General features: G+C 39.0%; 1 protein-coding gene across 9 annotated transcripts in view; it reads right to left on the bottom strand.

Annotated features, from left to right (window-relative positions):
• LOC138743493 (leucine-rich repeat-containing protein 10B) overlaps positions 1-19,927 on the bottom strand; it is a 90,717-nt gene extending 70,790 nt beyond the window's left edge. For 4 of the 9 annotated variants that reach the window (XR_011344930.1, XR_011344929.1, XR_011344931.1 and 1 more), the window contains exon 1: positions 19,246-19,445. Coding sequence is in view for 1 of the 9 variants with exons in the window: in XM_069898967.1 (XP_069755068.1) it covers positions 4,147-5,028 (882 nt within the window). In the remaining 8 variants the exon portion in view is untranslated. Of the gene's footprint in view, positions 1-1,537; positions 3,001-3,643; positions 5,048-7,808; positions 7,886-19,245; positions 19,446-19,649 lie in introns of those variants that run through there. The other 5 variants (XR_011344933.1, XR_011344934.1, XR_011344938.1 and 2 more) reach the window with 5 other exon arrangements.
• Between the last annotated feature and the right edge of the window lie 5,805 nt (positions 19,928-25,732).

The raw sequence follows: 25,732 nt of genomic DNA, 5'->3' as shown, positions 1-25,732 counted from the left end.
CCTACCTGCCTTCTCCCCATATCCCCTAATTCCTCTATTATGTAAAAATAATAAACTGCAAAAGTACTACTATTTATTGATCCATTCCTTGTCTTTGGGGACCAAAGACCAGAGTTCCAACTTCCAGAGACCAACTTCAGTTGTTTCAGAAGTGAGTAGCTTGAGAAAGCTCCTGTTTATTGTCCATCTGCATTTACCTGATGAAGATGGTGTCCGTATAGCAACTACAAAGAGATGGTGATTATATGTTCAGTTCAGGTGACTTAGAGTGAACCTGTGGTGATACACCTGTTCCTGCAGGAGTGTACCACTGGCCTACTGCAGGGGGAAACCTCTGTACCTCCAGGAATGTAAGGGGACAGGACAACACCTGACCGGCTGTCAATCAGTCGGCCTGAAGGGATCAAGCCCCACCCGGTTGGGTATTAATCACCCTCCGGGATATAAGCCTCCCGATGCTCACTCAGAGTTACTGTAGCTACAGCCAGCCTGGTGCTGTGGAAGTCTTTGTGGATTAAAGCCTGTTGTACAGTCTTTACTTTGTGTGTGTCTGATTCTGGCTAACAGTGCACCACAGAACCGCAAATTGAATGTATACATGTTGATAATTATGCAAGGATAGGTTTAAGGTTAGAACTTGTGATATACACAGAGAAATGGTCTATGTTTGCATTCAAGATATTAGCTATTTGACAGAAAACTTGTAGGAATGGATCAACATCTTTTAAGAGTGGAACAGAAAATTTTGTAGATAATATATTATTTGACCAAATTCCCAAAGATGAATGACAAGTGTTTCCATGATCATTCTTATAGGAACAGTGCAGAGTTCTGTCCAATATGCCACATAGAACTTCATTAAGACTCCATCAAAGAGTGATTGTATTTTCTCCCCACTATGTATATTTTCTTATTGCCCAAAAAAATTATATTATGAATGTCACGCTTTACCTCCTGTCAATGCTCTTACCCACATGGGCATCAGCATTACAAACAGTCAGATAAGTGAATTATTCCAACTGCATGTACATGTAATGTTGAGGGATATCTTCTTACAAATTATTTAAAACTAAATGTAGTCTATTACTGGAGAAGGACAAAACCAAAGCTTAAGGAGCAGAGAAGTACAGTATTTCTAACAAGACCCAATACAAATTTGGAATATAGGCTCTTGTAAATTATCTCAAATGGGGGGAGCAATTATTAGCACATGACACACAAACATATTCATTTGAAATTCTTCTCATCCTTGATTAAAATGTTTGAAATAAGGTAACTGAAAAAAAAACCATGACAGGATGTTAACCTGAAATTCTATAATTTTAAGTGCATTTTTGTTACTTTTTTCCCATATTGTTCCATGATCTATATTCTTTTGCATTAACTTTGTCCATTAACTGCTGTATTTACATATGCACATGTTAATTTTTGAATTATATTGACATAAATATATCAGAAAGATGGTTTACAGACAAAATTTACCCCGAAAATACATGATCCTACAAAATTGCAATGCCACATCTCTTTATTTCTGTTTCAATTCATTAGACTGGAATTAATTAAATCTGAATTTCATGAGAAAGACACAAATGACTAAAGAGTTTGGGCAACACAGTGGTGCAGCATGTAAAGTCCCTGTTTCACCGCACCAGATCTGGATGCATTTCTGACTCCGGGGTCTGATTGCGTGGAGTTTACACTCTTTACCTGTAAGTATGACTTTCTCCAGATGCTCTAAGTTTTATTGTACAACCAAATATGTGCATGTTGATACATTAATTGACTACTGTAAAGTGCTCCTATTGTGTGGCTGAATGGTAAAATATGGTGGTGGGAGGGAGGGAGGAATGGTTAAAAATGGGCAAAAAATGTAAAATGGAATTAATATTGGATTAAGTGTGGTCAATATGGGTTTGATGAACTGATTGCCCTGTTTTCTTTTTTTTGTTTCCATAATTTAGCACATTTTCAAAGGAAATGTTTAAATAATCACATATTATGCAAATGTTGATTACAGGTTAAGATATCACCACAGTATGTAAAAGTTTAGTTGTTCTTTTGAAAAGTGCCCACATAAACTGTCTATCAATATTTTCTTCCAACTTCTCAATAACTGTTCAGAAAATAATTAATTGTTGTGGATTTACACTTGAATACACTTGAATATTGATACAAAATTCACCTCATGTCAGCAAAACAGACTTCTGGAATTAGTCTCAGTATATCTTGTGCATCCCACATTGGACTTGTCAGGTATATCAAAACTCAGATGGAAGTCATCCCTGAGTCCTAGTTGGGTTGCACATGGGAAGTATCCACATGGGAAATAATATAATTTTCTTTTGTGATTTTTTTCTTGAACTTTGTTCCTCCTTATAGATGCACTTGGTTCATTCACAATGTTTTTGGTTTCGACAAACTTAAACATTTTCAGAACTTCCATCTTCCCGTGCACTCAAATGGGCTGAGCAATTGGAATGCCTTTCCCAATGGGATTAATCCCATTCTACATATTACTGAGAAAAGTACAGGAACAGCAGAATCCAACAGCCTTGAGTGTGAGGCTTTTGCCTCTGTACTTATCACTGCTTCCTATGTTGTTAACCCAGTATTTGTATTTATTTCCATATCTGCTTTGACAGACGAGCAAACTTCACTAAGGAATTTCATTACCAATTGCATTGAAAAGAGCTGCAAAACAATTGGTGTAAATCTTGATTGCATTAAGGTAAAATGTTAGGGTAATTCAATTGGAAGCACAGTAACTTTTAATCTTATTTGTTAATGTAGAGTGACAGGGCATTAAGTGCGATGCAACTTAATCACTCACTCCAGGTTTAATCTTAGCCTGTTTGTAAATGGGCAATATAGTTCATCAACTTCAGGCAACCATCAGCCAGATTGTCTCCCCCAGTCACCTTCCTCATGGTGGAAATGTGTTTTTCATTAAGAATAAAGGCAGGGTAGCCTAATTTCTTGACATTCATTTTCTGGAGTTTCCTGCAAAGAATGGAACAAGTGTATCACTTTCACTCCAGAGATATAGTATACAAAGAAAGAAAGGAAATAGATATTTAAGTGTCTTCAGTGAAAAAAAACCCAGCAGAACAGATTTAATTATAATGTCCATATTTTAGCACTTTTGCTGATGTCTTTTTACACTGTATTTTCTCAATGGCTGACATCAATTGTTCTCTAATTTTCACAGTTATTATTTTATATCTTTCCCCCCTCATTTCCTGCTCATAATTTTGTAGCACCACAGATCTTTCCCCTAAACAGAAGTAAAAAAACGAATCTGTGAACCTACCTAAACTGCATTCCTGGCACAGTTACTTCGAGTGAAATTCTCTCCCTTGCCATTTAAGGAAATGGAAAGTCAAAGCAGACTTGCATGCAAATACAATGTATGTGCCTTTCAATTCTCGCTCCCTCACCACTTCCACCAGCCCCTGCCCCTCATCCTGGCCATTGACTCACGATAAATAAAATGAGTTTTTATTTTTAATTCCCGCTGAATTATTTTAATGTAAATAAATGCAGCATATTCAAGGTAATGAATAGAATTTAATGTTGTTGCTAATATGTACTCTTCGCAAAGAGTAACCACATTATAGTGAAACACTATTTTGCTGTACTCATTGCAATTTTTTTAGTAAGAGCTTATTAATAAATATGTAACTTCCATTCCAAATCTTACTGTAAAATGAAAACAAATCCTCCTTCTTTATTACTGTGGTAACTTTAATATTACTATGATTTGATACCTGTCTCCTATTGTTGTATTATCTGTATTGCAGGTTCACAGACATTCTTGTGTTAATCTGGTGATAGAAGCACAAGGTCCTACTGTTGTATGTGGCACCACATTATTACACAATCAGCTCGTAACTCTGTTATAGAGCCATCTATCATGAGAAAAACCCTCATTGCTTTAAAAGACCTCATTCTGTAATCCAACATGGATTGTATCATATAATGAAATTGTTCAACATAAATTCACCCAGTGCTGATTCATTAGGTCATTATAACTCTAGCTGCCTGCTCCATTGTCTTCCTGGGCCAGGATGTGTTGAACCCAATCTCGCGAGACTGTCACTTGGTGCTGAACATGTGATATTCCATGGCTGGAATATGCAGCCGGCTTCATGTCTCCTCTTGTGAACATTCCAGTGCTGAGAAGCTGCCCTCTGTTTCCAGTCCAGTGGAGCCATTTTTGAGGATGTTATTCATTGGCCCCTGATTTTCCTCATTGTCTTCATTTTCCTGAGCTCTAGCAGCCAGTAATTCTGCTGCCCCTTCACCCACCAAAGTCACACCATCTGCCACATTTGGTGGGCATTTGGCAGGATTATGGTCATAGGAAAACAGTTTGAGTTTTGAAAGGTGCTCCATATCAGGGAACTCTGTAATTTTGTTTTTGTCCAGATCAAGGATTTCTAGAAATTCCATTTTCAGTAACACCTTTGGGAAGTCTTCAAATCTGTTGCCATATATCCAAAATCCACGTAAATTGATGAATCTAACTAGATCCTCTGGTAAAGTCTTTAGTTTGTTGTCCCCCATTTGCAGTGATTTCAGGTTGGGCATATTAATTAACTGTTTTGGAAATTTTCTGAAATAGTTGCCATCAATCCAGAGACACCTGAGGTTTTCTAGATTCCTAAACTCTGGAGGAATTGTCATTAATCTATTGCTACCAAGGTAGAGCCGGGTCAGGTTCTGCATATTACACACAACTTTAGGCACATCTTCAAATTTGTTAAAATCCAGTGCTAAGATCTTTAAGTTGACTAGCTGTTCAAATTCATCAGGAAGTTCTCTCAGCTTGTTGTTGCTGATGTACAGCTTCTCCACATAGGTAAAGGAGCATATTGGAACTGGGAGTCGCTTTATTTTCTTGTAGCAGACATCTAACATCCTGTCGGCCATTATTTCATTCATGTCAGCCGAAACGCAACTCAGTTCATCATCAGAGCTGCAAGATAAGACAGAAGTAACCTTCTGAAACGCACTCCCCATTTTCATTCTTGGAGGTCAGCCCCCCCTACACAAGATAAAAAAAAATCAGAATGGAAAATTTATAACACATTATCAATAGGCTCACCAGAGTGAAACAAGTTACAGCTAGCTTTAAAAGAAAAACATGGCAACTGGTGAATACAGATTTTTTTTTGATAATATGACCCGCCCAATCAGAAAATCACATCATTGTAAACTGAAAACACCATTGGTCTATTTAAATCCAAAATGGCTCCAGATACCCCCAGTCTAGCATCCAATTAATTCCTGAGCAGTTGCAGAGATTTTGCCTCCATCACTTCATCTGGGCTCCATTCCATGAATTGATCTTTGCTGTTGAGAAACTTCTAATATCATTTCTACATTTTTCTTTGCTAGTGTAATATAGAATGCAACGTTTCATAAAACATATTTGTTGCCTGCTTTCCTTTCTTCCTGAAAAGCTTCACAATTCTTCAAATTAAATTTTATTTTCTGTTCTTCTGCATTTTTAATTTTTTTCAATCAGTTTTAATGAATGTTTAATCTCGATCATCCAATACCATTGTCACCAGCTGGTGGTGCATCATTAGTAAACTCTATAAATCATTACTGAGATTCTGAATTCCAGTTAATGTGCCTAAATTTGAACAAGTAATGCTCACAATACTGATCCTTGGAGACTCTATTCACATGACTACTTCAAGTACCAATTGATAAAGACTTTTGCTGAGTTCCTCACTTCTTCTGAAGATTTATTCCAAATTCTCAAAAGTTGGTACCAGTAATCTTTTAGGATTGCTTTTCTCATGTACCTGAGAGTTTTAGTTCTAATTTAACAAGGAAACTTCCTCAGCAACATCCAGTGAATATATGTGATTGTAGTTTATTGTTATTTAATAGATCATTGCAAGCTAATATTGGCTCTGGACCATTTATTAAAATTTCCACGCTGACTAAAGGAAAATTGGGGTCCCTTTATGTAGCTGCTCTTTTGAAACTTGGAATTGTTTACTAGATACTAATCTTCTCAATGCAATGCCTTCCTCATAATGATGTTAATGCCTCACAAATCTTGGAGTCTCCACTAAATTCCATTGATGTTTTCTGTGTAATTAATTTGAAATTGACCAAATAAGTAAAAGAGATTGAAGAACTGAAAGCACAGCTTACAAGCAACAGAAATGGTATTTAAGAGATCTTGTGCATTAGTTATAAAAACACTGTAGCTGAAAGTTGAGCACAGCCTCAAAATTGGCTATCTCCCAAGATCAAATTATAGTTTTCTGCTAACTGAGCTCCTTTGCAACCCTTGAATAAGGCTCTGAAAATTGGCATTTAAAAACAATATTTTTAGTTATATTTACAAGGTAATATATTATAATATATCACCATGGCTAATAAATGGCTGTGTATAGTCTGTTAAGGTCATTTGCAATTACTTAAATATGAACTGCTCATACATAGTAGACTGGATAATCTGATTAAACATGTTATTTAGTTTGAGAAATGCATTTATTTCTGATTAACAAGACTGTAGCAGTGGTCTTTTCTTCAATATTGAAAAGAATACTTGTAAAATCCTTGTAATTTGCATTGCAACATTTTAATAATATCAGTAAGAAATAGAATGCTAGAGAGACACAAATATTGCAATGCTGGAATCCCGAGCAAACAAAGCATTGATGGAGGAACTTGGCAGGTCAGACAGCACCCCGGGTAGAAATAGTCAGTCAATTTTTTGAGTCTTGATGAAGGTTTCAGACCCAAAATGTTAACTGTCCATTTCTAGCCACAGATGTGGTCTGATCTGCTGAATTCCTCCAGCAATTTTTTTTAGTTCTCGAATTGGTCCATTGGTTTTGGTGATGTGTGCAATCAATGTGCAGAATATTACTGTGATTATAAATAGAACACACTATAATATTTCCTGCATGAGGTGGCTGATGTAGTCATATGTGAATTTTCAAGATCAAAACCATTTATGTATTTTGAAGTTTTTGCTTAAACATCTATACTTAAGAGTCCACAATTAGGAAAAGTGGAGGAGACAATGGATGGTTTGGCACAGCTTAAACAACAGCAATAGTTAATTCAACTCTTAATTCAACAATTTTTTTATTTTAGTTTTATTGATACAGCCCATGAAACCCACGCCGCCCAGTTACACAAAATTAACCTAACAACTCCGTATGTTTTGGAGCATGGAAGGAAACTGAGGCACTTGGAGAAAACCCACACAGGTCATAGGGAGAATTTACAAACTCCTTACAGTCTGTGCTGGATTCAAACCAGGGTTGTTGCCGCTGTTATACGCTAACCTCTATACAAACTATGCGGAACACCAAGCCAAAGACATCCCCAAAACTGATTAAAATTGTATGTTTATGGGCTGCCCTAGGGTTGGAACTTTGAAAGAGGTGATGAGGAAGTTTTAAGTAACAGGTGAAAATACAACCACCATTGTTTCCCACAAGTCATCTAGTTAAGGAACCATTTCTGAAGAATTCAAAGACTAAATTGAGATCAAGAATAGGTGGGGAAGGGAGGGAAGGGAGGGGGGAAAAGGGGAGAAAATGACACTGTGTATATTCAAGAGGGAAATGTTTGTGTGTATTTTGGTCAGTATGGTTCATAGTGTGAAAATTTTTTTTTTAATTTAAAAAAGAGTGGGTGGGGTGATGGTTCAGTTTGAACCATAACAATCTGTTAAAGTCTAGAAGCCCAAATGAAGATCAAGGATAAACTATTTTGCTTCTTCCAATGTAAATTCCTTAATGACGCAATGTGAAATGGCAATTGATTACCTCGAAAAGAATTTCATTCTCTGTTGGGCCATTTCACTATGCATCAGCTAGCAATGCTGAATGAGTGTTGAGGACAGCTGAAATAACAAACAGTATTACTGAGAGCATATTAGCAGAAAATGGATATACATGTCACATCTTCATGCCTAGCTCATTTATATCTGGGTGGACATTTTCAGTATATGGAGGAAATGACATTAAACAATCATGCGGCCTCAGATTTAGTATGGGAGAGGAAGGTGGAGATTATTAATTAGCAAGAAACCTGATCCCATTGTTATCACATGTGGTGCACTCTACCCCAAGAACCCATCAGTGCTTAGTATAAATTCTTCCCTCCAGCATTATTCTTGGTTTGATCATTCAGAACTGTCCCAGCCACAGCTTCTCCACGGAGTTTAGAATTGTGCCTCATTAAAACATCTACTTTTGCAGCAATGTTATTTTTCTGTTTATTACATCTTTGTGTCCTCCAAGAGAAAGTGCCAAAAATTGCTTCAATGGAGATAGCTCTGTGCTCCTCAACCAGTGCTCGCTGGGAAATTGATAAAATTAGCTGGTTTGGATTTGGGAAAAAAATTATGAAAAAAAAAACTGGGATTTTGACCAGATGGTTGTGCAGATTTGTAGATTTTATGAAATTAAATTTGATCAAGATGAGAGATTCTTCTCTCTGTGAATCTTAAAATGCACTTGGTGAATTTTCTATTTCAATGCCCCACAAAAACTGGCTCTTGTTTTAATTCTGAGGTTTTCTCTATTATAACCTTATCACTGGTTTCTTATCCTAATACTTGTTAAAGGTTAATGCTGTCATTTGATTGTGTAACATTCTGTGCCGAAACCTGAAACTTCCAACTTTTTATTTCTTGTCTGATTGAAAAGTTCATCACACCATAATTTATGTCATTTTTTTCTTCACTTATTAATTTGATTTGACTTTTCTAATTTTTAATGACATCCCTTGTTACAGTCTGTGAACATTCATCTCAATAACCTTGCTCTTGTTTTCTGCTTGGCCACATTGGCTAAACAAATGCTAACTTCTTCATTAACAAAGTGACAAAAGGAAAATGATTCAAGTACTTTGTCTTCAGGGACTTTTCCTGTAATTAAATGGAAAATTATGGAGATAGCAGAACCAATCAAATCTCAAAGTGTTTCCCATACTGTTAAAATCATAGCCATGAAATTCACTCCAATAGAGGCAAATCGCTGGGACCTTGGTATCTACAGTAGAAGTCCAAAAATCCGGACTGCTCTAGATTGGGTCATTTCAGATTTTTGGGTTTTCCGGAATCTCACGCAGTATTTTTAAAATTCGTAATTAAGGAGGAATAAAGAAGAGATGTAAAGGTAAATGTTACAGCATGCTTCATTTATCAAAACAAGCAGTTTTAAATGAAAATAAAGTCAACAAACGTAGTCGCTTGTTGCCGCAATGCATCTGTGGCACTTAGGCATTCACGCACACACACAAAAGCTCATTAAATTAAAAAAGTTTAAGAGTTTTCTCAGTTGGTCCAGATTTTTGCCATCTGGATTTTTGGATTTCTACTGAATTGACAACCTGGCAGATCAGTGAGGTGCTCTGTGGCTGAAGAACAGGTGGGGTGTTGGTGACTGAGGCACACAGGCTGCTAGTGACTCTGGTCAAAGGACCCGCACCATGCTATAGGCTGCTGGAGACAGGCTAGAGACAGGTTTAGGATCTGAGGTGTGAGTGGGTGCCGAGAGTGCTGAGGGCTTCCTGATTGTGTCAGAAGTTTGGATCTGAAGCTTGGGTTGCTAATGGTTTGGACTGAAGTCTGTGTGGCAGCAAAGGCCTGCAATAGTGTTGGAGGTGAATCCACGGACACTCAGTGACTCTGGGGAGACTTTCTTTTGCTTTCTTTTCTCTGGCTGTAAGAGGGGAGCTGGGAAATTTCTGCTGATGGTGAATTGTTGTTGTCTGCCTTTTGGTAAACTAAAGGAAATTCTGTGTAATATTACATTTTCTGTTTTATTAAATGACAATAAAAGAAATTTGAACCTTCCAGATCGGTAGAAGTGATGTACCAGAATTTTATCAAAGCTGATGCTGGATAATATTTATCCCTGTCATAATACAAAAAGGTTGCAGGCCCATGATTTCTTAACCACTGCTTTCTATGGGTATCTTCTCAATGTGTATTGGAGTACATGCTTTTGGTATTGGCTCAGTGGTGGCACAGTTTGTTCCAAGTTAGGTGATGAATTCATGTTCCAAACCAGAAGCATGAGACTGGAACCTCAATGTAACACTATAGCTGCTTTCAGCTAAGACACTTAAATTTAAATTTAGACATACAGTACAGCGACAGGCCCTTTGGGCCCATGAGCCTGTACTGCCCAATTACACCCAATTGGTCTACAATCCCGGTATGTTTTTGAAGGGTAGGAGGAAACCCACACAGACACAGTGAGAATGTACAAACTCCATACAGATAGGACCAGATTCAAACCCCGGTCCCTGGTGCTGTTACATCGTTGTGCTAACATGAAGCTGAGATGCTCCCAAATGGGCATAAAGTATCCAATAGCACTATTTGAAGAGAGGCCAGAGCAATTTTCCTGGCCAAGATCTATTCTTTTATTAACATCACCATCATTCTGCTCCTTATCTCATTGTGGGATCTTTCTTAGTACTGAAGTCATGAAGAGCATTATTTAATTGCAAATGAAATCTTGCTTTCTGCATCAAGTAACATATTATGTTCAGAAACATCTCAAGAATGCATCATATACAGTGAACTGTAATTAATTACAGAGACTTTTTGAAAATCAGTCTCACGTTGGATGTTTCAAAGTGCTGGGATGGTCGACTGTAACCAGTCTTCATTCAGGAAGCAGTTAAAAAGAGTAGTGTGATGGTAATTGAATAACGCAGGTTAAACAGGTCAATTCAATGGCCACCTTAACCACCACACTAAATGTCCATTCTTTCTACCACTAGTACAGTGCAGCTGCATTTTGTACCATCTGAGAAATGCAACACCTCGCAAACCTGCAGCCTCTACTCCGAGAACAATAAGGTCAGCAGGCACCTGAGAACACCAGCTCCTGCAAGTTCCCTTCCATGCAGCACACCAAGGTGACATGGTAATCTTTTGTTAGTCTCCCATTATCACAGGTTCTAACTGCCTACCCAACATCATTGTGGGAAAAGCTTAATCAGAACATCAGAATCAGAATTATTTGTCATGAACAAGTCACAAAATTTGGTGTTTCTGCAGTAGTTCAAATAAATTGGCTCACCCACCACCTTCTTAATTGCAATTAGGCATGGGAAATAAATGCTGCTCTTGCCACTGTCACCCACAACCTGAAAACTTAATAAATTAAAGTTAACTTTTTTTTTGCATCAATGGATGTGATACATGTTGACCATAACATTGGGAATAATGGTAACAAATTGGGAGAAAGAGAATGTTTTACATTTTATATAGGTTCTTTCATTTCTCAGAATCCATTGCTGTTGATCCAATTCAAAGATAACATGGCATATTATCATTTTCTTCAAACCAATGCCATGTTATGGGATCTTCAAGGCCCACCAGTGCGGATGGAAGGTTTTGGTTTAATTAAAAGTAAGCCACCACTGGATGACCCCTGTCCCTGCACACTCCAGACCCTCTTTGCGTGTAAGTTGCTTTAGTGTCAGGGATAGAAATTATAAATACATAACCTTGTGATTCAAACCTCTCAAAATCATATCATCAAGCCCCATTTTAGATCTTAAATACACAATCTAAACTTATTTTTCAGTGCTCTATTGAGTGCATTCTGTGCTTTGCACAAGATATTAATTGGGGAATGAACTTCCTTTGTAATGAGATGCACAGGATCCAACAGTCTCTTGTGAAAGGTAAGAAAAGTTTCTTCTATCCTGTCCAACATCAGCTCCAGAACCATATTGCTGCAAAGGGGTGGGGGGGGGGGGGGGGGCTTTAGTTGACAATATGTGCTCCAATTATTGATCTTTCATCTACATTTGGATGATCAAGGGATGCTAAACAAGGATTTCCCAAATATGTGGGCTCCTTGTATTATTCTTTGACCATGGCCAGTGGGCTGATATCGCCTCCAACAGTGCATCTTGGCACCTCACAGTTCAGCAGGCAACTTTGAAGAAGACCGCAGAGCCCACCTCACTGACAAAAGATAAAGGAGGAAAAACCCAACACCCAACCCCAACCAACCAATTTTCCCTTGCAACCGCTGCAATCGTGCCTGCCTGTCCCGCATTGGACTTGTCAGTCACCAACGAGCCTGCAGCAGACGTGGACTTACCCCTCCATAAATCTTTGTCCGCAAAGCCAAACCAAAGAAAAAGATTACTGTGTACTTTGCATAATGGCTGATCTGTTTATGACAGAGATAAGACCATTTTCTTCTCTCAGAGGTTGATGAGACTTTAAACACTCTTGCTCAAAGGACAATTGAAGTTGTGTCTGAATATTTTTAAAGCAAAGGTAGATAGATTTTTAATAGGCAAGGGGAAAGATGGTTATTGAGATACATGGGAATGCAATGTTAAAGTAACAGTCAGATCAATCATGATCTTATTGAATAATGGGACAGGCTCAAGGGACCTATCCACAAATTCTAACATTTAAAATCAAAGATAAATACATTAAAACATGTTTAATCATACCAGGTCTTGTTTTTAATAAGAATTTCTTGTTGGGTGAAGATACAAGATTACAATTTTACAGAGCCTGTTAATATCTCAATCCACTTCTCAGTAAATTAAATGAATTTAAAATCTAGTGAATAGTGCGATGGCCGTTGTGCAAAGAAAGAGGCCACAATGAATAAGAAATCAAACAGGTTTTTTTTAAGATAATGAGTGAAGGAAGAATTACGGATGGGAAAATAGTTTGTTCTTTCTTCATCTGAGGCATGGGATCTAAGATCTGTTATCTCAGCAGAAGATGGAAGCAAGGTCATGAAAAATGCACAGAATGTCTTTTTCAGAGATTTAGGGGCAACCCATTGACCTTAATATGTATATTTTATATTGTATGTACCTTGACAAGGACTTGTCAATTGTTTTACAGTCCAAATATACTTGTTCTGTAAATGTGTTTTTTAAAAAGATGATTTCTTGAGTTGACTGGGAATGGAAAACCTTCCTTCATGATTCTCATACTGTCACAATAGATTTTTATTTCCACTCTCTATTGTGGACTTGAAGCACACTTATAAAGGTAAAGGTTCCATTATTGTCATACAATACTACTCTTAGAATTAAATGTACATATACTTCCTACAGCCAATTTCTTTGCTGAATGTAGATGTTAAGGTTCTTTCTAAGGTTTTGGTCAGTAGGTTAGAAAATATTCTTCCCTCTGTCATATCTAAAGATCAGACTGGATTAATTAAAGGTCGTTATTCACATATTAACATCCGTAGATTATTGACCATTGTTTATTCCTTTTCCAGAATGTGTAGTTTCTCTAGATGCTGAAAAGGCTTTTGACAGAGTACAGTGGAACTATTTATTTGAAATATTAAGGAGACTTAATTTTGGTATGGTCTTTATATCATGGATTAAATTGATTTATAATACCCTCTTAGCTATGGTGGTTACTAATAATAACAAATCCTCCTTATTTAGGCTGTTTAGGGGAACTAGGCAGGGATTTCCCCTTAGCCCATTGCTATTTGATCTAGCTTTAGAATCTCTGACAATAGCCCTTAAAGCCACTCATGAGGTTCAAGGGATTGTCAGAAATGGAGTAACTCATAACATTTCTTTGTATGCAGATGACCCATTACCTTATATTTCAGATCCTGAAAGATCTATCCCTGCTATGTTATATGTGTTTTCTCAATTCACCTCTTTTACTGGATATAAATTAAACCTTTTGATTAATATGCAAGTCCCTATGTACACGCAAGTTCAATTAAAGATTGTCAAAGATAATTTCACATATTTAGGGGTTAAAATTGTTGAACAATTTAAAGATTTATAGAAACTCAATTTTTCTCCTCTATTTGAGTATGTGAGATTGTCTTTTTCTAGATAGTCTCCTTTATCATTATCTTTAATAGGTCATATTAATGCAGTTACCTAAATTTTTATATCTATTTCAAGTGATTCCAGTTTTCATCCTGGTAATTTTTTCATAATATTGACTCAAAAGTTTCTTCCTTTATTTGGAAGAACAAGAACTCTAGAATTAGTAAATTTCATTTACAAAAATTGAAAAAAAGATGGAAGTATGGCCCTGCCTAATTTTAGATTTTATTACTGGGCTGTTAATCTTCGTTACCTAACTTTTTGGATTTTTTTATTCTGGCAAATTGGATCGTTCATTATGGACAGATTTAGAATTGTATTCAGTACTTAGTGGCCTCTTGATTGGGTATCTCTCTTTCATTTAGTTTTTCCAAGATCATTAAGGATATATCCAATCTAATGCTCAAATATATATTGCGAATCTGGATCCAATTTATGAATTTTTTTAATTAAAAAAACTTTGTGGTAACTAGAGCTATCACTCATAATTATTTTTTCAACCATCAATAATTGATCAATCCTTCTCTATATGGAAAATCAAAAGTATTTCTTTTGCAAATTTATTTAAGGAAGGTTGTTTCACGTCTTTTGAACAGCTGCTATATAAATATGACTTAACAAATACTATTTTTTAAAATATTTACAGATTATAAATTTCTTAAATATTATATTACTGGACTTTCCATTTGTATATCCACCAGATCAAGTTGATAATATTTTTCAATTCAGTCCTTCTCAGAAAGGATTAATTGGAATTACAGTACAACTCTGATTATCCACAATGGTCAGGACTGGTCCTATTTTGGATGACTGAATTTTTCAGGTACCTGGTCATTTTTTAAAAATAGCCCAGCAGCAACAACAGCAAATCACTTGTATCAATATTTAAACAACAAACAACAAGCAAAGGCTTTTTAAGCATTAAAATAATGTTTAATTTTCATCCAAAAAATTGCTGGCTGCCACCGGCTCTCCACACGTTCCCAATGCTGCCACCAATCACCGAGACCTCCCAACCGCTGCTGCCGATTCCCGACACGTCCCCACCACAGCAGCCAATCCCCAGGAGGCTTACGGGGCTGGTGGAACACTCAGTGGGCTCCTGTCTCTTGTCTCCCTAGGGGTTTATTCTGGCAGGGACTGTTTCGGCTTTGTGTCCTGGTTCTTGATGTTGGAGCCCGACACAAACCCAGTCTTCACCTGTGCACACTCCCCCTCCAAACTGCCCTTGATGATCACCAACATCTCCCCACTGAGGTCCCCCTCCTGCCCAGGAGCCTGAGGTCCCAATCCTGCCTGTTAGGCCGCTCTCCTTGATGACACTGAGACAAGGGATTTTTCTGACTGCTTGCAGTTTGAGAGGGAGAGTTGGCGAGAAAAGTCAACAGGGAAAGGTAAAGAAGAAATGGAAAGAGAGAGGGGAGGGAATTACCTGAAACCTAGAACAATTGTTGTTTTAATTTCATGTTGAGTGAATTTTTTTTCAACCTATGAGAGCAGTTATGCTCTGAAAAATTTTTGAATACCTGAGGATTTCTGATTGTTTCAGATATCCTCATTTAACCAAAAATTTTCATAGGCGAACAGATGTAACTTCCAAGTCCAAAAAATGTCAGATAAATTAGGATTTTGGATAATCTGATTTCAGACAATCAGAATTGTACTGTATATATGATAGAAATTGTGTCCAGTATTTCATGATGATTAAAAAAAACTTTGGAATTGGAACTTGCAAGACCCTTATTGGAGGATGTATGGGACAAGATTCTTAAACTGCTGAATACATCTTCAATATGTGCCTGACATTCATTAATCCAATGCAAAGTGATGCATTGTGTTCACATGTCCAAAAATAAACGGCTTGTACCTTTTCGAATATTAATCCCTGCTATTAAACCAGCTTAATAGCTGGTGCATAAACGATGCACCTCTTTGAATTGGATTAATGAATGTCAAGCACATATTGAAGGTGTATTCACCAGACCAAGGGAGGTTTTCTGTATCTGAGTAATGGGCTGCGGCCTTCTCCTCATTATTGGTTAGAAGAGCCATCTTATTCAAATGGAAAGACTCTAGACCTCCAACAGTGTTTCAATGGTTCTCTCATATTATGTCCGTTTAAGTTTAGAAAAATATTAGATATCTTGTGTTTGATTCATTGGTGAAATTTGAAAATACATGGTGACTTTTTATTTCTTATTTTCATTTGATGTAAATGTTTTTAATGTGATTAGATGTACTCACCCTTCCAGATGAAATATAATCTTTCCTTTGCTATTTGATTCACAGTATGAATCAAAAGCTACAAAATATAAGTAACCCTCAGGATAAGCTGCTCAGATTTTTTTTTGGTTCATTTTTTTAATAGAGTAAGTTAGGTGTTTTTTTTCATATGTGTGTATGAAAAAATATATATATAATATTTTTGATGTCTCTTCTGACTTTACCTAGTACAGTGGAGGAGAGACCGAGTTTATACTGTTTGAAATTTTATCTTGATATATATATATATATGCGATATTGTAATTTCAGTTTTGGTCCTTTTTCTTCATTATAGAACCCAGTAAAAAAGATTGAAATGTAACATACATGAAATTCTTTCACTTTCGTCTACCGTAAGACAGAGAGTCACCATTTTGTCCAGCGCCCCTCACCTGATGCTCCCGGGCAGTCTCCCATCCAAGTGTTGACCATGCCTGAGCCTGCTTAGCTTGGAGGAGAGATCGCCCAGGAACACCAGGCGCTAAAGTATAAGAGAGTTAGATAAGGGAGATAGATCACCTCATTGAGTGGTGTCACACCAACAACCATGCACTCAACATTAGCAAAACCAAGGAAATGATTGTGGACTTCAGGAGGAAGTCAGGAGAATACAACCCAGTCCCCATCGAGGGCTCAGTGGTAAAGAAAGACAAGAATTTCAAATTCCTGGTATCAACATCCCTGAGGATCTGTCCAGTGTCTCCATGTCGATGCAATCACGAAGAAAGCTCACCAGTGGCTATACTTTGTGATGTGTTTGAAGAGATTCGGTATGTCACCGAAGACTCTAGAAAACTTCTACTGGTGTACTGTGGGGAGCATTATGGCTGCTTCCATCACTGGTTCAGAAGTGAGAATGCTCAAGTCAAGAAAAATCTCCAGAAGGTTGTTAACATTCTGCAGAATCAAGGGCACCAGACTTCACTCCATCAAGGCCATCTACAAGAGGCAGTATCTTAAGAAAGCAACCTCTATCCTCAAGGATCCTCATCACCTAGGCCATGCCCTATTCACTCTGCTACCATCGGGGAAAAGGTAGAGGAGCCTGAAGACAAGCACTCAGTGGCTCAAGGACAGTTTCTTCCCCACTACCATCAGATTCCTGAATGATCAGTGAACCAAAGACACTGCCTTACTTTGACTTTTCCTGCACTACTTTAATTATTGTTGCAAGGTGTTTATTTGAATGTTTACACTGTGAAGCTGTCGCAAAACAACCAATTTCATGACTTGTTCATGACTAAATTCTGACTTTGATTCTGAAGAGTAAAGTAGCCCACAACAATCGAAAGGTAATCAGGAATAAGGTGGATATCTTAATTCCTCTGATTTGCCTTAATGGTGACCTACTTATCTCTGAGCCAGATGGTTGTGAATTTAAACCCACCCCAAAGATTGAGATGCATCATTTAGGATGATATTTCCATCTAGTATTACATTGCCAAATGTGCCATTTTTCTGCCCATGAAGGTATTACATCAAACTGATCAAAGTTGAGCAGCAGAGTTCTTCCCAATGAGTTGGTCAATGCGTTTCCTTCAATGTATATTAATGCAGGCAAACTATTTTGTTGTTTCATCCCTACTTGTGAGAGCTAGAGTAAATTGGGCCTTGCAATTACAATGGAATGACCAATTATAATTACAGTTTTAAAATGATACAGGGTCTTGTTCTTCGGTCTGGGGGCTGAACTACTAATCCCAATCCACCATTTGCTTTGGGGAGATTTCTTTTAACTTCTGAATCCCAATTTTGCATGAACTATCTGTTTGCAGGCTTGTCGCCTTTCCAGCGTGGGGCTGGTTTATTTTAGTCTAAGTGCATGAATCATTTTGAGGTACATCACTTTTAGAAAAGGCAACTGTGTGGGTATGTTTCAGCAGAATGGAACATTGCAAACTACACAGATGTTCCCCTGAAGTTGAATCGAGAGAGGAGGCGGAGAGAAGACGGGGTGAGGCGAAGAGGCCTTTTCGAGCGCACAATTGAGAAGATGCTCCGTCTTGACAAAGCAGAAACAAGCCGATCCCCCATGGGCGTTTAACATCAATGAATAAAAGATTAGTGAAATGGTACAAGGAACAAAAGCACTGAAAAATGCTTAGACCATAAACCCCATGGAGGCATGACAGATCTCTGGATCCCATAGATCGGGGCAAAGCCGCTGTCCATCGGCGGCCTCACGTCGCCCAGATGAAGGTGCGGAGTCTGGGATAGCCCAGTCTGGGGAAGGAAGGCCGCTTCCATAACGCGCCGGGTGAACTGGACGGAAAGGGCGCAGGTTGGTTGCTGGACAACTCGAAACGAAAGGAGAACTGGAAATAGTGGCACCTGGAGCCACACGCGATCTGCTGGAGGAACTCAGCAGGTCAAGCAGCATCAGTGGGAGAAAAAGGGACGGCAAACATTTTGGGCCAGAACCCCCTTCATCCAACCTGGTGAAGAAGTTTCTGCTCGAAACGCCGCCCCCTCCTCCTCCTCCCCCCCCCCCCCAAGTTCTTCCAAGTGAAAAAGAAAGCTTTCCGTCTGCTCATTCCAAGTCCATCGGGCTTCCATCCCTCAAACGGAGATTCGGGTATCAGTAATAACAGCCCCGTTTAAGAAGTAGCCTTTCCATGAAGCGGGAGGCGAAGAGACGCAGCGCAGCGATGGACTTTCGGCCCATCAAGATGGTCCCTGCCACTTCAGGACATGATATGAATAATCGAGAGGGAGTGAAGCACGAGTCCCGGCAGAAACACGTGAGTGACCCCCCACCACCGGTTGGGGATGAGGTTGGAGACACCTCTGGAGGCAATGGGTTAACATGGGCCATTTTTAGAAACAGCGGCAGCAGAGCTGATGAATGCCCCGGGGCGACCCAAGTGGTCTGAACCCCCCCACCCCCCCGGCCGGCACTTATCCCGAGATAGGGCACGAGTTGTGTGGGGAAATGAACACATGGGCATGGACAGGAGTTGAAGATGACCGGGCATTTATGCAAACTGGCAAGAGTTTATTGTCGCTCGCTGGTCCTGGGGGAACATCTGGAAAAAGTTGGTCGTGCCAGTTTTCCGGAATCCCGAGAAGCCAGGGAGTGATCCTCAGCCTTGCCCTCCGCTCCCCCACCCCCTTCGCCCAGTGCCCTACCTTGCCTCGTGCGATAGAGACTGTCCACACCAACAGCAGCGTCCAAGGGCGACAGGAGGTGACATGTTAACAAAAATCAGGGCTTCCTCTCTCCACCCAGACCCCGTCTGATCCGCGGACGTCACTTTGCCGAATCCTTGCACAAACGCAAATTACAGCAAGCCGAGGGGGAGGGGGGGGGGGGGGGGGGAAGAAAAAAGCTCGTCCCCGCCTCCCTCCCTCTCTCTCTCTCTCTCTCTCTCTCTCCCTGCGCGTCCTCGCCATCACTATGGAGACACCTAAAAGAGATCACAGTGGAGGAGGAGGAGGAGGAAGAGGAGCGGGGCGGGGGGGGGGGGGGGTAGGGGGGGGGGGGGAGACCATGGAGCCATTTCAGCATGGAAAGGCTGCATCAGGTCGCCTACCTATGCACCGACTTCGGGCTCAGCGCTCCCGGGCTCAGCCCGGGCTCCACAGTCCTCCGGTGAATGGATGCTGATTCCTATCACAGGCAACTGACAGCGTCCACAAGGCAAGAGATGCTCTGTTGCTAGGTTGCACTACGCCAAACACCGGGAGCCTTAGCAACCGGACTTCATTGCAATGATCTTCACTTTTTGGGGGGTTTAAATCTCGTTAAGATCGTGATTCCCCCACCCAAAAGGATCTGGAGGCTACGCGATCAACGAAGGGACTTGCTTGTCTTCAGTCGATCTGGCGGTAAACAATGCGAACTATAAATTATGCATCAGTGGAAATGTTTCAAGAACGCATGGTCGTCGAGAGTTGTACAAGTAAAGGTGGATCTGCTCGAAACGCAGCAGGTTGTATTGGTGACGAGCTTTCTTGAAGGATCAGTGCACAAGACTGGCGCTTCGTTACCTTCGGGAGATTGTACAGTTCTGGAGTTGTTTAAATCCGTTCGGGTAGTTCACATTTGTATATCCAAAGAGTGGAACTATTCCCCACTCTCCGAGTTGACATTCCTCTCCCAATCAAAACCCTAACACATTTTGAACACAAATCTGCTTGTGGGATCTTGCTGCCCCACAGAGTGTCATGTGGGGTGCAGCAAGATCCCATAAACAGAATTATTGAGTATCTTCCTGCTTTGTTGATTGCCCAGAGGTTATTTGCAAATCAAATTACTTAATTGTAGGAAATTTGAAATGATCTTGAATGGTATGAAATATGATTTTTTTAAAAATTTGATTGTATATTAATGACCTGCTCCCAATTCACTTGTTTTGATTAATTATACTTGTAATACTTGTTAATTATACTTGTTTTGATTGTATATTAATTACCTGCTCCCAATTCACTTGTTTTGAAATCTATATTATTTCTTTCCTCACTTTCCATTCAAATGATTGACTTCTACTTCCAAAGGAACTAGCCAGTTTCAAGACTTGCCGTCTCTCATTTGTGTATACTGAAATTGTAGCCGACACAAAGTTATATTTCTCCAAAATTCAGACAACTGCACTTGCCATCTTGAGTCCTTGGAGAGTAATAAAGTCAGAGCCTCCGCACAGGAACACTGGGATTGATCATTAATTTTCAGCTGCTGCCCCCAATCAAAATGAACTAACAGCACAGGTTGGGAATTGAGAGTTTATGGAGGTCATGAGGACTGCTGAACAGCAACTTCACTTGAGTTCCATCAGTTAAAAAAAAAATAGGATTTGTTAGAAAGAAAGAAATGTAGAAGTTTATCTGCGGGTAAAATAATTTGCATCTGTCAAGTGGGGTTCTCATTAATACTTTCAATGGGAATTATCAGAAGCTGTTAGACTTCAAAACATGTGTGTGTGGGGTGTAAAATAATTTGCATCAGTCAAGTGAGGTTCTCATTAATGCTTTCAATCGAAATTACCAGAAGCTGTTAGTCTTTAAAACGTGTGCGTGTGAAAAGTTAAAATTCTGACCTTCAGTTCATATCCCACAACCAGACATAAGAAAATGGATCCATGTTACTTCTTTTAATGTTCCTTGAGCCTGGAGTTGGTACTGAGCATTTGTAATCATTTGCATTCTTCTTTCTTTGTATAGCGCTTCTGCTAGTGTATAATATGAAATATCACGATATGCAAAGCAGAGAACCTCCACCTAACATCGTTATGGGTAATTTGTCTTTAAACGATGTGATCTTGTATTTTAAGGTTAACACTGCCACGCTATTAGACAAACACATTGTGCAAGCTGGAACAAGACAGCTCAGAATCTAACACTTGAAAAACAGATGGTTTACTTAACTTCCAGATTCAATAGGGGACTAACAATGAAACTGCTTTCTGACCATGTGACATGCAATTATAAGTAACCTGTCTGCTTCATGTTTCTTCTGCTAATTAACCCAGTAAAAACATAAATGCCAGAAGTAGAGCAAGGATCCAATGGAATTTCAAAGCTTCATTATTCTTTCGAACAACTGGATTTCTAATATAGATGTAAACAAATTGACAAGGATGGGACTTTGAATGACCTGAACATAGGTTTGCTCAATGCAGAAGACCTGCATTATCATTACATCCAATTTACATCATGGGAAGAGATCCTAAATTGCTGGGTTGGTTGAGTCACATTAGAAGGATGTAACACTACATCCTGCACTTTAACAAGGTCCCACATGGTAGGTTAATTTAGAAGGTTAGATCGTATAGGATCTGAGGTAAACTGGCCAATTGGATTCAAAACTGGCTTAGTGGAAAAAAAGGCAGATGGTTGCTTACCTGATTGGAGACCTGCAACCAGTGATGTTCCACAGGGGTTAGTGTTGTTTGTTACCCAATATTAAATATTTGGATGGCAATTTAGTCAGCATACTTAATAAATTTGCAGCTGACACCCAAATTGATGGTGCAGTGGATATTGATGAAGGATATTTAAGTTTACAACATGATCTCAATCAGTTGGAAGCTAGGAAGCAGCAAATGGAAGTTTGACAAATATGAGATGTTGTACTTTCATAAGTCTAACCAGGGTAGGACTTTAACAGAAAATGGCAAGGCCCTGGAGAGTGTTGTAGAACAGAGAAACCGGGGACAGTTTCATGACAGTGACACTCTTGAATAGGCTAGGTCTTTAGTTCCAGGACCATAGAAGGCTGAGAGGTGATTGTAGAGAGGATTATAAAATAATAGGGACATGGATAAAGTGAATGCTCACAGACTTTTTCACACGGTAGATGAACAAGAGGGGACATGTTTAAAATGATAGGGCTGAGATTAAAGAGGGAAACTTAATCTTTTTCACTCAGAGTGTAATCTGTATTTGGAACAAGCTGCCAGAGGAAGATAGAGAAGCAAAACAATTGCAACATTGAAAAGACATTTGACAGATGTATGGATAGGAAGGGTTTAGAAAAATTTGCCAATGGGATTATCCCAGAATACCTATTTAGTTAGGATGGATGTTGGGCTGAAGAGCCTATGACTACTCTCTGCACTGTAACATTACACCTTCCACTTTTATTATTGCACTATCTGCTATACTTAAGTACAGGTCGACTTGCCTGGATAGCATGTAAAACAAAGTTTTATACTATATCTCAGTGCACACGACAATAAGAAAAAAAAAATCACTCAATTCATAAATTAATTATATTTTTTGGAAGAGTATCAGATTTGGTGGGTTCACAGAGAGGCGAGCCTGGACTCAAATGTTACAATCACATGTAGCTTTAATTAACACACAGGAGACAATTGGGGAGAACGTAAAACGGTACTCGATTTCTACAGGTAGACCTCTACTTACGATGGTGTTCTGTTCCGGGACTCGCAGTGTAAGTTGAAATTATTGTAAGTTGAAATTGGGAAAAATAACATGAGATTTTACTTAAAAATGTGAGATTTTGCCAAAAAAATGCAAGATTTCCCCCAAAAAACACGTGATTTTGCTGAAAGAACATGAGATTTCACCAAAAAATGCAAGATTTAGCTGAAAAAAAGCGAGGACAGAACCATTTTAACTTTGAAATATTGTATGTCAGGACATTGTAAGTAAAGGTCTATGTATATTACTTAAACAACAATTTAGCCATTCACATCAGACTCCAATACCAGTAGCCACCTACACTCTACACACTCACACAATTGAGTAGACAGTCTACAGACAGAGACTTTCACACTCACACACCCAATTTCAGGGGTGCGGCTCTCTGCAAGTACTGATCTATCACAGTACTTGCAGCTTATCTTTAGTGTAGCGGACTCCTTACATTCGACACTTCCAGCGATGTCCACAGTAGCAACCTGGCCTGAAACGATGACCAGGGCTTGGACCATGAGGCAGAGAGAAAGAATGTGCTGTGCTTTGGTGTTATATTCAGTGCTAATCTGTGTTTCTAGCCAATAATGACCCTAGGTTATTTAAATTATCCAAGGTGTACACTAATGGGTGGCCAGAGTCCAACCTTGATTGACAGGTGATGTGACTTCTGAATAAGTTTTAGACAGGGAGGATACATGACCACCCACAATCCACAATATTCTAGGCAAGCAGGGAGACCACGTGTTTCTTCACAATCCACATATAACAAGCCCATGCAATTTACTGGCAAAAGCAACGAGACTCTTCCAAATGTCACTGACTGCACACATTCCTTTGCATCTCCCAGCTTTCAAATCTGCACAGACCTAAACTTTCAAGCCATTGAATCATTCAGGTCAATGCCCAATGTCTTGACAGCTGTCACAAGGCCCTCATTTTCCTGCTGAATACTGTATTATTGGTATTTCAGCTTTATAGCAAATCAAAGAGTGGTTATGGGATGTCAAGGGCTATCTGTTGATAATGGGGTTCATTATTATGATAAGCAAATTCATGCACACTTGAACAGCACTGTAAATGAATCATTCTAATATATGATCTTTTAGTAAACCAGTTTTAGAAAAATACCTTTGTTGGATTTTTTAAAATGAAAAAAATAAATATTGAAATGCTGTTTATTCCATGAAAGAAACATATAGTATTGTGTTTGCCATTTGGTGGCTTCAAATAAAGTTTAGTAAAATATTAACAATGATGAAAATCCAGTCATGGACTAGTTTTGAAAAAAAATCTATCAACATCTATCTAGCTTAAATGTACAAATCACAATAGTCGACAAATTCACTCTCACTTTTCTTCAAACCCTTCCTAAAATAGTCAGTCATAAAATTCCAATTGCTATGATAAATACAATAACACAAAATATGCTGGAATAGATCATTGGTGTTTGTTCTCTGGAGAAGCCTTCCGGCATTAGCAGAGTAAGTGTCAAGATATGTGATGAAGTGGTAGATGATGCACAACATTGCCATCAGATGGGGAGCAAGCAGGAGCAGAAGGATGACAAAGGGATGAGATGATGGAGGGAGTCTCTTTCTACTTAGGGCTATCCACAAAGTATGAATTTGAGTGTAATACCTCTAACCAGCTTCTCATCCATCAGCTGGCACAAATCTATTCTCCATGTTTTACAATCTACATTTCCTCAATGGAACAATAACATTCCACTGAGAATAAATATTCTGATTATCAATGCAATTGTGCCTCATTATATATCAACATGCATGGATCAGAATTCACTTGGTCCCTATATTCTGTCTAGTGGTCCCCCAGTGACTGGAAGGTTTCTGAACTTCAGTATAAGAAAGTATGAAGAGATTAGATCAACACTTTGCATCTTGTTGTGAAAGGAGCAGATAATCAACTGCCAATGGGGGAGGTTTCCAATAATAGCAGCATTATCAACAATGGTAAAGCAAGAATGTGAGACCTAAAGGCAAGAGTGAAACCCGTGCAACCATGTTTAGCCAGGCGAGCTGAGTGAATGGTCCACCTTGGTGTCCTCCTCATCTATCTCAGTCCATGTGATATTAAGAAACATCTCAGAGCACTGAAAATAACATCCAGACAGCATCCAAGCAATAGTACGAAAGACTTGCTCTCCAGAACTAGTTTAGATTTCAGATTTATTGCCAGAGTACATACATGACATCACATACCACTCTGAGATTTTTTTTTGCAGGCGAGGCAGAATTACCACTTATTGGTAGTACAAAAAAAAACTGTACACGGTATATACATGTAATCAAATTAGGAACTGTAAACAGATAATGAATGTAAACAAGCCGACTGTGCAATACAGAGAGAATTAAAAACCCAATAAAGTGCATAAATGAGAGTCCTTAAATGAGGCCCTGATTGAGTTTGTTGTTGAGGAGTCTGATGGTGGAGGGGTAGCAGCTGATCCTGAATCTAGTGGTAGGAGTCTTGTGGCACCTACACCTTTGTCCTGATGGTAGCAGTGAGAACAGAGTGTGTCCTAGATAGTGGATCCTTGATGATTGCTGCTGCTTTCCAACAGCAGCATTATTAGACGATGTTCTTGATAGTGGGGAGGGTTTTGCCTGAAATGTCCTGGGCTGCGTTCACTACCTTTTGACTGCTTTACACTCAGGGATATTGATGACCCCATACCAGTCTGTAATGCAGCCGGTCAGCACACTCTCCACCACACATC

Source organism: Narcine bancroftii, chromosome 1, assembly GCF_036971445.1.
Source record: "Narcine bancroftii isolate sNarBan1 chromosome 1, sNarBan1.hap1, whole genome shotgun sequence".
NCBI classification, from domain to species: domain Eukaryota; kingdom Metazoa; phylum Chordata; class Chondrichthyes; order Torpediniformes; family Narcinidae; genus Narcine; species Narcine bancroftii.
This window is presented reverse-complemented; position numbering and strand designations above follow the sequence as displayed.